Below are 16,048 nucleotides of genomic sequence, written 5' to 3' on the forward strand. Positions count from 1 at the left end.
CAAATTCCATTAACATACAACTAATCAACATTATATTACTAGCATTCATGTTGTTATTGTTACAACTAAAAAGTTCACAGTTAACCATGCTAGCTAGCTAACCCATTGCATTATTGCACATTCCACCATTTGGCAGCACATACATTTGATCGATTTACAAAAAAACAATTTAATAAAAAAAAATTTGAGTTGTGAATATGTCATCATAATTTACTGGAGGTGATGTTTCAGATTTTTTGTGGATCTGACATAATTTGATCTTTTGTTTTTGATGTTTACATTTGCATTCAGCAACTACTCACAATAAATGCCAGTCTGTCAGAAATCACGCTACAGAAAAACACTGCATGTCATGTGACTTAACCAAAGCACATCATTGGCTACACTAAGGTGTTCTCTTTCCAACAAAAAAAATCAATGTTGGTCTTAAAGAAACAGTGGCAGGGAAATTAACATAAATATCATGTTGCCATATGGCAAAACCATGCGGTAGATGGTTAAGGATATAAAAAATAAAACTGATATAAACATCAGAAGCTTGCAGTTTGTCTCTTCTGCCTAAATGGATCAATGATTTTTATCGTTTTCTTTTCAGTTGATGCACTTGAGTTCAACCATTCTCTCTGGCAGATCTGAGATGAAAACGAAACGCGATTGGCTGTTTTTTTGCTTTTGGAGCTACTCTGTCCCACCCTCTCTTCATTTTTCAGATTACATCAAACATAGAATAAAAAAACGCACATTTAAAGCACTTCACAGGAAATGTATTTAAATTGCTGTGTTCTGTTACAAGAGAAGAGCGCTTACTAGATCCTGGGCACCTGTATCATCCACCTCATGTTAGGGGAGTGCAGCTTTTGCATGATGAACCATCTGGACAGACTTTCCCACTCCTCTGGTGCTCGTCCGTAAATGGAGAGGCGGGGTTCTGCGTGCTGATATTTACTCTCCTCTAGGTCATGAGCAACTTCCTGTACAGTGCGATAACAACTTGTGACTTTCATTCTTAAAGCAATAATTCACACAAAAATTAATGGTGTCCCTCACAATTTACTAACACTCAAGTGGACTTTCTACTGTTAAACAAAAAAACAAGATATTTTAAAGAATGTTGGGGAAAAAGTAGCCAATGACTTCCATAGTAGGAACAAAAAAATACTATGGAGTCAAGGGATGTTTTTCTTCCCCCCCAACATTCTGTTCATCGTTCAACAGAAGAAAGAAACTCAAACAGGTTTGGAACAAGTGAAGTATGAGTAAATAATGGCAGAATTGTATTTTTTAAGTGAACTTTCCCTTTAAGAACTAATATGTTCTAGCTGAATCAGCGACTCTCACACACTTGATGACATTTTACCTTGATCAGACGTGCAAAATACTCTCCGTTGATATAGTTATCGCTTTTGAGGTAGATCTCTCTGAGCTCATTTGCACCAACCGGGTTGTATTTGGAATTGAATTTATCAAAGCGGTGAAAGGTTTGTCTGCCCTGTAACAAACAACATTGCAGTTTCTTAGTTGCATATTTTTTTGAGACTTAAACATTTTGGAGGTCCTGCAACACGTACCGCATGCACATCCAGTGAGTCCACTGTGAGGTCATAAGGGTCCATTTTGAGAGTGTCAAAGACCTGTTTGAGGGTGACCTTCTTTCCACCCTTATCCAGCACCACTCGGTCCGCTTCTGTCTGATAGCTGTCCTGGATGAACTTCAGAAGATGCTTCTGGTTCATGCAGGCTGCTGCGTGAATGTGCGTGTCAACCTGAAAACATTTACATTTATTCATTTAGTAGACGCTTTTATCCAAAGCAACTTACAAATTAGGGAATTGGAAGCAGGACAAATCACCAGGGGTCTCGTTTATAAATGTGGCTTATACACAAATGTGAGTACGCTACTTGCCATGCAAAGGTTGCGATCTATAAGAAACAAACTTGATGGGAGAATTTAACTTGAACTTAACTGAACCACTTTAGATAATCAAATGAGACATAATAATGAATAAATTATTAACAATTGATTATAGCGTATGTTCACTTTTAAATAGGTTTCTACGCAATATTTTTTAGAAATCAGACCCCAGAAGAGCAATGTTTCGTTTCGTTTTTTGTTTTATGTTGGGTTCAGTATTGGGCATGTTCTTTAAAAGAGTAATTAATTATAGTTACTTCTCACAAATAGTAAACTGAGCTACATAATTATAAAAGTTACTAATTACCAGTGAACGTAACTATTGCGTTACTTTAATAAATATCTAATGACTCAAAAAAAAAAGGTTAAATGACTATAAAATAAATAAAAAACACTGTACACTAATCTAACCTATTTTAATGGTATTATGGGACAGTGTGAGAGACAAAGGCAGCATGTCCTCAACTATATATCTAGATATTATTTTGTTTAATTCTGTCCGAGTAATAAGTGTTTGCGGTGGAGAATAATTACGTTTTATTTGCTTTGACGTTGTGACATCATATCCTGCTTTGGTAGCAGAGCTCACGTTATGTCATGCGGAGCCACTAATTTTATGGCGGCATGTGATGACGTGAGGTGCTTCATTAGATTATACTTACTTGTCACAGGCGCAGAGAGACTCTTTTTTTCCTGGGCATAAGTTGCATGATACATAAACATTCTTGCCTTTCACCTCAACGAGAGTAAAGTAGTGCTTGTATTTATATGTATATTTATATATAAATATTGAAATTGTTGGATTTGACATCATTCTGACTCCTGGTCATTGGTGTGTGCCACTAAGTGTGCGCATGCTTGTGTGTGAACACCTGCCCTACTCTGCCTCTGATTGGCAAACAATGGAAATGCACTCTATCTAAGCCAATCATCACATTCTCAAGCACACCACGTTCACAGACACACTAATCATCATCACTGGTTGGTGTCCTGCCCCAGCCCCAAACACACACACCCCAGAGAAAGAGAGGTCCTATGGCTAAGCAAAACAAGACTCAGTAATTCATTTGATTACTCGTTACTGAAAAAAGTATCGCTTTTGATAACACCATTGCGTTTCGTTTAGTTTCTTCTTTCGTTTCCTTTCGTTCAAATGAAGAATAAAAAAAAAAGGGAATTCAGGTATATAGGAACAGAGCCAATGGTGGTTTTATAGGCAAATGACAGCACTTTGAATTTAATGATGGGTTAATTTGACAACCGGTGTAAATTGATGTGCAGCTCTGCACTTTTTTGAATATTCACTAATGATATATGGGAAAATGCAGTTTAAAAATGAGTGTTGATTGTCATTTCATTTGAAATACCTTTCTGACGTTGTAGAAATCTCTGTGAGGAACACACTTCAGTTCCTTTAACTCTGCCATCTCGTTCAGCATTTCATGCAGTTGGAACTTGGAGGTCAGGAAGTTAAGCCGTCGGTGACAATAGGTCTTCCTAGAGAAGAGAACATTTCTCTTTAAATATTTTTCCATTTTTTAGTGTTATCATGTATTCTGTTTTTTAACTATAGCAAACATATTCAGTGTTATTCAATTTGAGTGTGTGGTTGTATTGGGATAATATTAGGACTGCACAATAAATCGTTTCATCGTCGAAATCACAATGTGTGCATCCATAATAGTCACATCACAAGATCTGCAATGTCGATTCTGAATTATAGCTCACCAGGAGCCACAGAACAATGTGGATTGTAGAGTCACTGCTTAGTTTGACCACAATAGTGTGAAAGTTTATAATTTGCATGTGTTTTTAGAGGACTTTGACTGAGCCTTTTAAGAAAAGTTGGCCACAAAAAAGTAACAAAGGTTAATTGTATTCATTTATTTATAAGATTTATGCCTAAAACAAATCTTACTAAGAATTTCTGACGTGTTTCTAGTCCAAATACCTAAATTTTAAAGTGAAAATAAGACTAATTTAATTACCCCATTGGCATATAATTTAGCTTGTTTTAAGGAAAAACTCTTAATTTTGACTTACTTCTTCTGAAGACGAAAACAAAACAATATTTTTAGTTGATCTAAAAGAATTTTTAGATTTTTGGACTAGAAATTAGACCTTTTTTGCATTGTGATTATTCCTGAAAAAAATAACATCAAATCAATCCATCTTGTCAAACTGTATACTCGTCAAATGATGTATACACAATGTCAGAGATATTGCAATATTTAATCGCAGAAAAAAAATATCGCAAAATAATTTTTATCCAATATCATGCTTGTTTATTTAAATTTTTAAACATTTTTATTTTCTTTCAATTATTTCCAAATTTGATTAATCTGGATTCCATTTTCTTGTAAAGAATTGTCAGACAAAAATGTCCAAACTCACGTTGGTCCGTCTGCAATCATGGCAAGGACGTGGCTCAAATCGATAGCAAAGGTTTCCAGGTCAGGATATGGCAAGCTCCGTGGCAGATCCTGTTTTAATGCGTCCTCGTTATCATAGACGTATATGATTCCATCTTTCATCCTAAGGGAATAGTTGAGATTCTGTGGAAGGTCTTCCATACTGTAGGGATCCTCACCCTCACTTGGGGAGGGACAGATATCTGTTGCCATTTAAAATTAAGCATAACATCATGTCATATTATATTTATGTGCTGATATACATAGAAACATGACCTGTTGTTTAGAGTATCACTTTCCATAAACAGTTATACAGTCAGAATATTAACTATACAGGCAAGTCATTTAGCACTTTGCCGCATAGCTGTTGTCCTTATAGATGCTTAAGGCAAAACTTTTGTTTATGTTTTTCTTTTTGGGTTTTTACGTTGAGTGTTTTTTCCCTTCAATCTAATGTAAAGAAAGTATCTTAAATATACTTTAAATTTTTCTTTTTGGTCGCATTTTATCAGATTGTTACTGTAGATTTCAATTACAATCAGGGCTTGACTTTTTTGATCACCAGCCACTGGATAGTAGTTTTCCAACATCACTAGCCATCGCCTTTTTCACTGGCCACAATTTTGTTGTTGGTAAAATATATTTTATATATGCATGAATTTGGTTTTGGCATGCTAAAATACTTGATTTAGAAGTTATGTCCACATGACTCTTTATTCATTTCACTTTTGTGTGTTATGTCTGACCTTGCTCAAGGAGCATAAGCAAATAGATTGTGGGTTTATAGTGTTGTATTGCAATTAGTTTTTATTTCACTTGACTTCTCAGGGCTCAACCAAGGATTTACAACATTTTTCTCTAGCCACACTAAAGATAAATGAATATTTCTTAGCCAAGAAATTTTAATCATGCGTCAAAACAAGCTAAATATAGCTGTATACATGCGCTTTTAATTCAACAATACTTTACTGAAATAATTAACATTTAAAAAATAATTATTGTCATGTATCTAACACTATGTTCAGTTAACTATACATAAATGGAGAGTTAATCTCATATTAAAGCAAGGTTATTGTAAAGGGTGAAAATTAAACTGTATTAATAAAGATAACTGTAAGTAAAAGAAAGCTGGTGGAAAAAACATACTGTGTGCGGTAATGAAAGGATAATCACGTGCACAGTTAATGTTTGGCCCATTAATAATCTGTTTAAAGAATGGTTAAAGCGAAAGCAACCGCTGCTGCTTACAAAAAGACATTTAAAAAACTCTCGAGCTCTTGAAAGGAGCAAGACTGTGGGTGCTGGAGCATTGCTTTTTTCCAGTCTATTTCAAAGCGAATCGATCGCATCAATTGCGTTTTCAGGCACAGATGCTTCGTGCAAAAAGACGTAAGCGTGCACGCTTTTAAACACTTGCACGCATCATATCACCTGTGCGCGCAACACTGAAGCCCTCGTCAGTGAACGAAGATAGTCTCACCGTGCGTGTGATCATCCTCTATTCACCGCCTTCTTTTGCTCATGCGAACACAGTAACTTTTGTCATCTCTCGCTGGCTCCGCGCCATTGGGCCATCCTTATTGTTGAACTCTGCTTTTTAAGAAAACTACAATTTAAAAATGATTTTCAACCAGCCAAAGTGGCTAGTGGGAGCAGCTGTCTAACCCGCAACAGCTGAAATCTACCCGCATTTGGTGTGTTGGCGGGTGTTAATGTCAAGCCCTGATTACAATTAGGCGCACACAGAATCTGCGCACACAGAATTCTACAGATTTTCCGCAGAATTCCAGATTTCTGCAGAGTTTTAGCCCATCATTAATTTTGTTTATTTGCTAGAGTAAATGTGTGAAAATCTAAATTTATTCAGTTTTTTATTAATTAAAGTAATATTATTGACTAATGTGAAAATGTTCATCTGATTTATATATAAAGCAGTTTGTACAGTAATATTTTCTGTCTTTTAGTAGATATATTATATGAGACTTGCTTTGTTTACCAAATGAAGTGAATCTAATTGGATTTGCAATTTAAACATTAAATAAAAGTTAAAAAAGGTATTTCTTTTAATTTCACATATTAAGGTTTTAGTTATGATACTCCCAAAATAATTCCGCAGAAATCCGCAGATTTTTCCCAAAATTCTCTGCAGAAATAGCAAAAAAAACCTCTGCAAATTCCGTCTGGCCCTGATTACAATATATATTTGTAAAAAACATTTTCCAAAAAAAAAATTAGTATTAATACTGCATTGAGCCATGCATCATTTCATCAGCTCTTACAGGAACTAAACCTTGCCAATTTATTCATATTTATATTCTGAAGATTTCACAGAAGTATTGTTCGTACATAATTTTCCTGATTTTATATATATATATTTCCAAAAGTCCTCCTTGTAACAACATTTAACTGAAAGAAGTTTGAACCTGACATCATTCAATGTCCAGATGTATGTACTAGAAATATACACTATACTGTATATGCAGTAGTAAACATTTGAAGTGTATCAAAACCTTTCATCAAAATAATCCAAAAAATATTGAACTATTTCTATTTATGTCTTTTTGTGTTAATTCCTAAAAACTTTTTGGATCCACTTGTTGATTACTTATATATATTTGCATTTTTAAGCAAAATATTCTTGAAAACAGTAATGGAACAGTTTGGGGACGTATGGGCTGTTTACCCTATTTACCTGCAGTGTCTTGCCTCAAAAAGTAATTGTGCATTATTGGGGTCTGAACTGTTGCCAACCACAACATACCTGGCAGCACTTCTTCCTCCTCACTCCACTTTTCATTATTGGCACTCCTTAGAAACTTGGCTGCGGTCCTGGGGAAGCGGTGATATGCCAGCCGGGAATATTTTTCTCTGATGAAGAGTGCTGTCAGCAGGGATTTGGCTGCCTGCTCATAGTCTTCAACCGTTATCTGTCAGAAATGATCATAGATTAATAAACATCTTTTAGGAGTTCACATAACAACTGCATTACTCATTATGGTTTGAAAGTTTAAGCTGGTAAGAGTTGAAGACTTCTACGCTCACCAAAGCTACATTCATTTGTTCATAAATACAGTAAAACAGCAATATGGCATAGTATTATACCAATTAAGAATTACAGTTTTCTAATGTCCATATACAGCTGAAGTCAGAATTATTAGCCCTCCTGAGTTATTAACCCCCCTGTATATTTCTGTTTAACAGAAAGAAGATTTCTTCAACACATTTTTAAATGTAATAGTTTTAATAACCAATTTCTAATAGTTGATTTCTTTTATCTTTGTCATGATGACAATACATATTATTTTTCAAGATAATAGTATTCAGCTTAAAGTGACATTTAAAATATTACTTGAGGTGGCTTATAATATTGACCTTAAAATGTTTTTTTTTTTTTTTTTATTAAAAACAATAAGACTCCAGAAGAAAAACTATTACAGGAAATACTGTGAAAAATTCCTTGCTCTGTTAAACATTATTTAGGAAATATTTGAAACAGAAAATTAATTTTGCTAATAATTTTGATTTCAACTGTATATATACATGTATTTTGCAATAATAAAACTAAATTTCTATAGCACGGTTTACTGGTACTATGGTAGTATCGCTACCAAAATACTGGCGGTGCCACTGTAGTTTGTAAACGGAAGTATCGTCATTAACATGTCTATCTACAATAGTGTTGCATGTGGAAAAGTCATTAAAACGCTCACACATGTGCAACAATAGACCATTTTATTTTAATAGTCTGTGGAGCCCTTTAAGGTTGCATGCTTTCTGATGTTTCAAACGCACACCTGAATCAGTTTATTTCCGTTCCTGTCAATATGATTTAATAGCTACGACTACCGTAGCAATCACTTAAAAAGAACGACTCACAAAGTGAAAATTTGAACTCCTTTGGATTGTTACCTGATAAAAAAACAATAGATGGAAAAACCCAAAATAGCAACAGGAAACATTGAAACAATTTGTGACCAATTCATACAGCCTAATTTTGTTGGAAAAATTCTAGTTTTGTAACTAATTTGGTATAATTTGTATCTTTATTTGAATGTATTTTTTCATTGGTATCATTGGTCAGTTATCTACAAAATAAACAAAAAGAATGAATAAATATTAGGTGAATTGACGTGCAAATTATACTTATTATCAATAATAAGGGAATTATGAATTAAATAACTATTATAACATGTAAAATATAGTATTCCTGACAATTTTCTTTATAATTTGAGTTATGAATTACAGTATCGCAACACTATTTGGTATCGTGATACTTCAGCTGGTATAGTATGGTAAGGTGAATTAATGGTATTGCGACAACCCTATTCTATTGTAGTCTTAAGTGTCACATGATCCTCAGGAAATCACTTTAATATGCTGGTTTGTCTAACTAATATTCAATTTAAAAACTGTACTGTTTGACATTTTGGTTGAAACGTTTTGTTTTTAGGATACTTTGATGAATGGAAAAGAATATGATTTATTTTAAATGTAACTGAAATGCATTGCCACTACTGATTGAGTTATCAAATGAAATCAACGTTGTTTTATATAGCACAATAAAAAAACAACAGTTCAAATCTGTGCTGTTCAAAACAATGATATAAAAATATGAAAATAATTTTATGCTGTTTACATAAAAACATTAATCCCTCCCAAAAAAACTGAATGTTAAAATCAAAGACATTGCAAGTCTATGAAAAGAAACAAATCCATAAACTTGGATTTAGATTATTTATATTATCTTGCTGACATTATATTATATTATTATTATTTAATAGTATCTTGCTGACAAACAGTATTAATTTCTTATTTAAAAAAAAAACAACAACTTTTAAAATGTAGTTTTGTATATGGCTTAAATTTCTAAGATTAAAGGCTTCTATTAGCAGCATTGAGGGTTTCTGAATGTTAATGTACTTCTTAAAGTAACAGATGTGAACACAAAGCTTTCTTTCATCATTTAGTATTCTAATCTAACACCCCATGCAAACTATTTGATTTGAAGCCTTACCTCTACTGGTCATGCAAATCCTCTAACTGAACTAGCACAATACAGGTGTGACGTGCTTGTAATCTTTTTCAGCCTAATTACTTCATAGCTGTTAGGCTTAAATATAATTGCCCTACCCTGTTTATTCACTTTGCTCATATTTTATATATCACACACTGCTCAGCCAAAACAAAAAGTTGCTTTAAGGAAGCAGAAAAATTGTTTAATTGAAACTTTATTGCAGAAATGTACATGTTTCTGGCTGGTGTTTGGCAGCAGTACAAATCTTCTGACACAGTTCTGTTAGAATTTAAAAACTGCACATGGCACCTCTTGGATTAAAAACAGTTGCTCCCAAAATGACTATATTATCAACCATCTATTCTATTTTTTGTAACTTTAAAAAAAGTTATTTAACATTATAACCATCTCTCTCCCACCCTCTCTCTTCAAATATACAGATGTGAAAAAGTTATTTCTATTGAATTTTTTGTTGAATTAGTTGAATTAGTTTTTTGTATCTAATACTAATAAGACAAACTATATATATATATATATATATATATATATATATATATATATATATATATATATATATATATATATATATATATATATATATATAAACTTAAACTTCTTTTAAAAATCAAATCAAATGACATCTCACACCATGCCAATTTTATTTAACAAAAATAAAAATCAAGATTGAAAAGCTATGGGTTACAAACTTAGGACAGCCTATGTTTCAGATGCCCATAGATCCACTTTTAGCAGTAATTACTTAAAATTACTTAAATAATTTTCTCTATGACTTTATCAGTCTCTCAGATCATTCTGGAGGTGTTTTTGGCACAGCTCTCATCGTGGCATTTCAGTGAGGATAAGGTCTGGACTTTGGCTGGACTATTGCAACACCCTGATTTTTTTAGTTTTTATCTGCTCTGTTGTAGATTTGCAGGCTCCTGGTGTTTGCTCCTTTAAGACATTTGATAGAAGTATTCACTGTCCCCATTGAACTCATATGTGGGTGTGTGAGAGAGAAGCAGAGCATGTTGTGCTGCACCACACCATGTTTTACCTTATTATGTTTCTAATATGTTACTTTCAGACAGAGATCTGTGTTGTGTGTAAGCTCTCTACCCCATGATTAGGTTACACACTGTCTTGCTGCATGAGCCACTTTTTGGCTAAGCTTTAGCTGTTGGATGGGTATTGTGTAAACACATCTGAATTAGCAGTGTCTGACTGCTTACCCTCTCAACACTTATATCAACTCTAAAGATGTCCTAAGTTTGTCGCCCATGACTTTTCCATCTAAGCTTTATTTTTGTTAATGCCTGATGTTGTTGTTCATATAAGGTTTTATTTTCCAAAAATAGGTAGAATTATCATATTTTTTAATATTATTGCCATATTTGAATGAACCGCCGACTTATCCAGCGTATGTTTTATGCAGCAGATGCCCTTCCAGCTGCAACCCATCACTGGGAAACACCCATACACTCTCATTTACACACATACACTATGGACAATTTAGCTCATCCAATTCACCCCCGTGGGGGAAACCGGAGCACCCGGAGGAAACCCACATCAACACGGGAAGAACATGCAAACTCCACACAAATGCCAACTGGCCCAGCCGAGGCTCGAACTAGCGACCTTCTTGCTGTGAGGTGAATGTGCTACCCACTGAGCCACCCATACATTCATATTTTTTTTGTATTTCATGATTACTTCTATTATTATTATTTGTAAGTTGCTTTAGATAACAGCATCTGCCACATAATGAAATGTAAATGTACATCCATCTATCCTTCCATCTATTTTTTTAGCCTCCTACCCCTGCACAGTAGTCTCCACTGATGGTGACCCTCTGGAATTCTGGGATATTGACAGCCATCTGTCCTTCAGGTGCGGATGGGGTCAAAAGGGGTGAAATCACAGACATGGCCCAGTCGGGAGCCACGGGGATGTGCAGGGACTGGGACCGCATCAGCTTGAAACTCTGTTTCCTGAAACGGGGCATAAAGAATAATAAATAAGTGCATACTGAATATCCAGGGTTCCCACAGGTATTTCTGAAATATTATGTAATTATAAAATATACGGAAATCAGGGAAAAATACATGTTTTTATCATGACGTTTCATGTGTTTTGACCATTGTTGTGGTGAGGCTATTATTTCAGTGCCATTTAAAGCCTTTTCCACTAGTCAGCAAACAGTCACTTAAATCTAATTCATTCACTAGGCTGTTTGTCCCATTGGTCATAGAAGTGGTGTGTAGCTATAACATTAGCCAGCTACACATTTGCAATTATAATTGTTATTATAAAAGTGTAGCCTACATTAGGTAACAAATCTTCTCTCTGGGTGAGATCAAATAACGAGAATTATTTACCCTTGTGAAAGGTTCATAAGAGACAGACCTACAAATAATTAAACCAGTAAACCAGTAAAAAATAATCTCATGTGGAGCTTTAGCAAACTCTCTGACCTTTTAATGAACTAATGAAACTTTAAACTCCCGTTTAATACAACTCAACACATCGATTTATTAAGATACAATATTTACTGATACAATGTTTTTGACATTACATGACCGACTGTGTTTTTTTTACTAGCAAACTGGAAAATTCAATATTTTTTTTATTTTAGAAACCTGAAAAAAATGAATATGTGACAAAAATATGTATCTGATCTATCACATGGTGAAGCAACAATTGCACTTTCATCATGATCCGCTCTAAGATTAAAACCTTATTCATATACTAAATAGATGCTATTTCACTCTCTTCCAGCAGGTGGCGCTAATAAAACAGCAAGAATAACAGTGTTTCCTTGGTTACAGCAGTAAGCAAAGCAATGTGATGTCAAATCTAGAAGGATTTTATTGATTTCATACACTACACAGCACCTCAATATTCGCAGATTAAATTCATGCAAACTTTTGTATTATCAAAAACATGTAATACCTTGTAAAATAGCATTTAAAACTTTTTAATACTTTAAGGGCCCTAAAATTCTCTAAATTGATTTATCAACTTTTAATACTTTTTAGGACCCTGCAGACACCCTTTTATAGGTCTTTAAAATTTCAGCTTTTTAGTCAAAGTCAGGATATTTGGCTTAAATTGGGAACCCGTAATATCAAAGTTATGCAAACTTGACTGACCTCTTGACCGATTCCTCCGACTTCTGCTCTTCCAGCTCTTTGCGTAGCTCCCACTCCTTAGCCTGATGCAGACCAATGGGACAGTCCTCGGGGACGGTGAACATGGAGAAGGTGTTCTTAGTGTCCTCTTCCTTCAGAGCTGAAGCGTACACTTTCTCTGCCAGCAGTCGAATATTCTCATCCACGTCGTGGAGAGAGATCTTGGTGAACTGACGCGGCATTTCTGCAAGGAGTGGTAAAATAAGAATGATAAACGCCAAGAATGTTGGTCCCTTTTGTTATTAGACAATGTTATGATCAAGAAACACCTTGTTGTACATTATGTACATTATGCAACCTTTTTTTAAAGAAGGTTCCATTACTTTGGTAAGCACCATTTTCCAAGTTTTGTCCACAAAAGTGATCAGACAGAAGATTTGTTGGGTGTTTGTGTAATGATTGAGCGCTGCCACTGGCTCATGCTTTGAAATGAAAGACACAACATAATAAGTATTATTTATAACGTTTAGGCTATTAAATTAGTAGCTAAAACTTTTATTGAAGTTGGCAAAATGACCTAGATGTACATACAAGTCATTGCAGTTTTGCACCTCATGAATTAATGTGGCATTTCTGCAAGGAGTGGTGCCAAAAATGATAAACGCCAAGAATGCTGATTCCTTTTGTTATTAGTCAATGTTCATGATCAAGGAACACCTTGTTAAAGGGATAGTTCACTAAAAACATGAAAGTTACTCACTATTTACTCAGCCTCAAGTGATTCTAAACCTTTAGGAGTTTCTTTATTCTGCTGAACACAAAAGATATTTTGAAGAATGTTTGAGACCTGTAACCATTGACTTCTATATTAGGATAAGCAAATACTATGGGATTCAATGGTTACAGGTTTCCAGCATTTTTCAAAATAACTTCATTTGTATTCAACAGGAAAATATAAATTAATTCAAACAACTTTGTAAGTGAGAAATCAATGACAGAATTTTCAAATTTGAGTGAATTCTCCCTTTAATGTTTTTCAAAGAAGTTTCCATTAATCTGGCAAGTATCATCTTCCATCAGCCTTTCAATCAAGCCTGTATATCTATTCTAAAAAAATCACTAAAATATTGTCAGGAGTTGACTCGTGCTTTGAAATGAATGACACGACATTATTAGTATTACTTGTAACATTTAGGCTCTGCGATTAATAGCTGGAGGATGCAGGAATGTAAAACAATTATTTACGGTGGCTATAGATGTATGTCATGGCAGTTTTGCCCCTCATGGAGAGAGATTTTGGTGAATTGATGCAGCATTTCTGCTAGGAGTGGTGCCAAAAGAATTATAATTGCTATAATTGTTGATTCCTTTTGTTATTAGTCAATATTCATGATCAAGGAACACCTTGTTAAAGGGATTGGTCACCCAAAACATTAAAGTTACTCACTATATACTCAGCCTCAAGTGATTCTAAACCTTCAGGAGTTTCTTCATTGTTGAACACAAAAGAAGATATTTTGAAGAATGTTAGAGACCTATAACCATTGACTTCTATAGTAGGAAACACAAATACTATAGGATTCAATGGTTTCAGGTTTCCAACATTTTTCAAAATAACTTCTTTGGTATTCTACAGGGGGAAAAGAATTTAAACAACTTTATGATTAGTGAAGGGTGATAAATCAATAACAGAATTTTCAAATTTGACTGAATTATCTCTATAATATATTTTAAAGAAGTTTCCATTACTTTGGCAATCATCATTTTCCATCAGCTTCTCAACCACAGGCCTGTATATCTATTCCACAAAATCCCTTACCAGCGGTCAGATGAGACTAGAAAATGTGCTTGGTGTTTGTGTAGTGACTGAGCTACCAAAATATTGTCAGGAGTTGACTCATGCTCTGAAATGAATGACACAACATTATTAGTATTAGTTGTAACATTTAGGCTCTGAAATAGCTGGAGTATGCAGGAATGTAAAACCATCATTGAGGGTGGCAAAGTGAGCTATAGATGTACGTCAAGGCAGTTTTGCTCTTCATGGAAAGAGATCTTGGTGAATTAATGCAGCATTTCAGCCAGGAGTGGTGCCAAAAGAATGATAAACGCCAAGAATGTTGATTCCTTCTATTATTAGTCAGTGCTCATGATCAGGTTTCGAGGAACGCCTTGTTAAGTACATCATGCAGCATTTGATTGTTATAAAGAAGCTTCTATTACGGCAGTACCATTTTCCATTAGCTTCTTATTCACAAGCCTGTATCTATTCCACAAAATCCCTTAGCAGTGGACAAATGAGACTGCAGAATGTGCTAAGTGTTTCTGTAATGTGCTACTATAACATTGAGAGCTGACTCGTGCTTTGAAATGAATGACATGACATTAGTTTTATTTGTAATATTGAGCCTATGAAATTAATAGCTGGAGTTTGCTCTACAACTGCACAAATCATGGTTATAAACATGTCCTCAAGTGTCCATCCACATGGGTCTGGTTGCGTCTTGGTCAAGTTAACCGAGTCCTTGTCCTGTCAGAGAGCACATGGTCACTCAATTCTCAAAGTGTCAGAGCAGTTGTTGTTGTGTCCTATGGCAAAAACTGAGTGCGGTGTACAGCACACATTCCTTTAGTTGCTTATAGCAGTGTTTTTTTGTTTACTTATAATCACCAAAATGAACTGCATGAAAAGAGGAACCCGATGTATTTATGTTTGTACAGTATTATCAAGAGCATTTTAAATTGTGCATTGTTAATCTTTAAAATGCATAACCAGCACTGTGAAGCAGAAGTGCATTCAGCATTTGCAAATCTGCATTTTGTGGTTTCCTTTTTTGTGTAACACTTTTTTTAAAAAGTATCATGTTTTCAAACAGGCATACGGAGGCTTTACAGAATGTGTATTTTTAGTATTAAACACATATTTTTTATTAAATATTTTATATTGAATTTATATTTGCATTATTTTTTTTACATTTACAGAATCTAATATTATTAGATTATTAATATGGCTTCATTCTACGGAAATCTGAAAAAGTGTTATTATTCAAACTGCCACCTGAAGACTTTACAGAGTTTTTACTTTTTAATTAAGATGGAGACTAAATATTTAACAATATTTTAACAATTTAATGTTAAATAGTTTATTAGTTAAATATTGTTACACACACAGAGACACACACACACACACACACACACACACACACACACACACACACACACACACACACACACACACACACATATACAGTACTCTATAAATAAGTACATTTAAATGAAAAATATTTATTTAATGAAAATATTAAATATAAGAGTAAATGAAAAAAATTTATTTTTCTGGGTGAATATAATTCATATATTTTGGTGCATTTGAATAAAATAGAATTATTAAAAAATAATATCTTAGTCACCAAATATCTTTAGAAATAGAAAGATAATGCAATTAAGTTCATGTGAAATATTGCAAAAAAAAGTACAAATAGCAAAATTTCAACAAAACTTTATATATTTTTTGTTTCTTTGATTTTTGCTCTTTTTAAAATTATTATTTAATATTTTTCCCTAACATATAAATTTAGGA

The 16,048-nt window shown here is 34.0% G+C and overlaps 1 protein-coding gene across 4 annotated transcripts in view; it reads right to left on the minus strand.

The window, feature by feature from the left end:
- Positions 1–16,048, minus strand: part of ampd3b (adenosine monophosphate deaminase 3b) — a 36,005-nt gene that overhangs the window by 11,756 nt on the left and 8,201 nt on the right. For all 4 annotated transcript variants that reach the window (XM_056478080.1, XM_056478081.1, XM_056478083.1 and 1 more), the window contains 8 exons: positions 12,490–12,712; positions 11,157–11,328; positions 7,085–7,250; positions 4,307–4,526; positions 3,280–3,409; positions 1,569–1,763; positions 1,358–1,489; positions 808–971 (listed from right to left, as the gene is read on the minus strand). In XM_056478080.1, the coding sequence (XP_056334055.1) occupies positions 808–971; positions 1,358–1,489; positions 1,569–1,763; positions 3,280–3,409; positions 4,307–4,526; positions 7,085–7,250; positions 11,157–11,328; positions 12,490–12,712 (1,402 nt within the window). The remainder of the gene's footprint in view (positions 1–807; positions 972–1,357; positions 1,490–1,568; positions 1,764–3,279; positions 3,410–4,306; positions 4,527–7,084; positions 7,251–11,156; positions 11,329–12,489; positions 12,713–16,048) is intronic.

This window comes from Danio aesculapii, chromosome 18 (genome assembly GCF_903798145.1).
Source record: "Danio aesculapii chromosome 18, fDanAes4.1, whole genome shotgun sequence".
NCBI classification, from domain to species: Eukaryota; Metazoa; Chordata; class Actinopteri; order Cypriniformes; family Danionidae; genus Danio; species Danio aesculapii.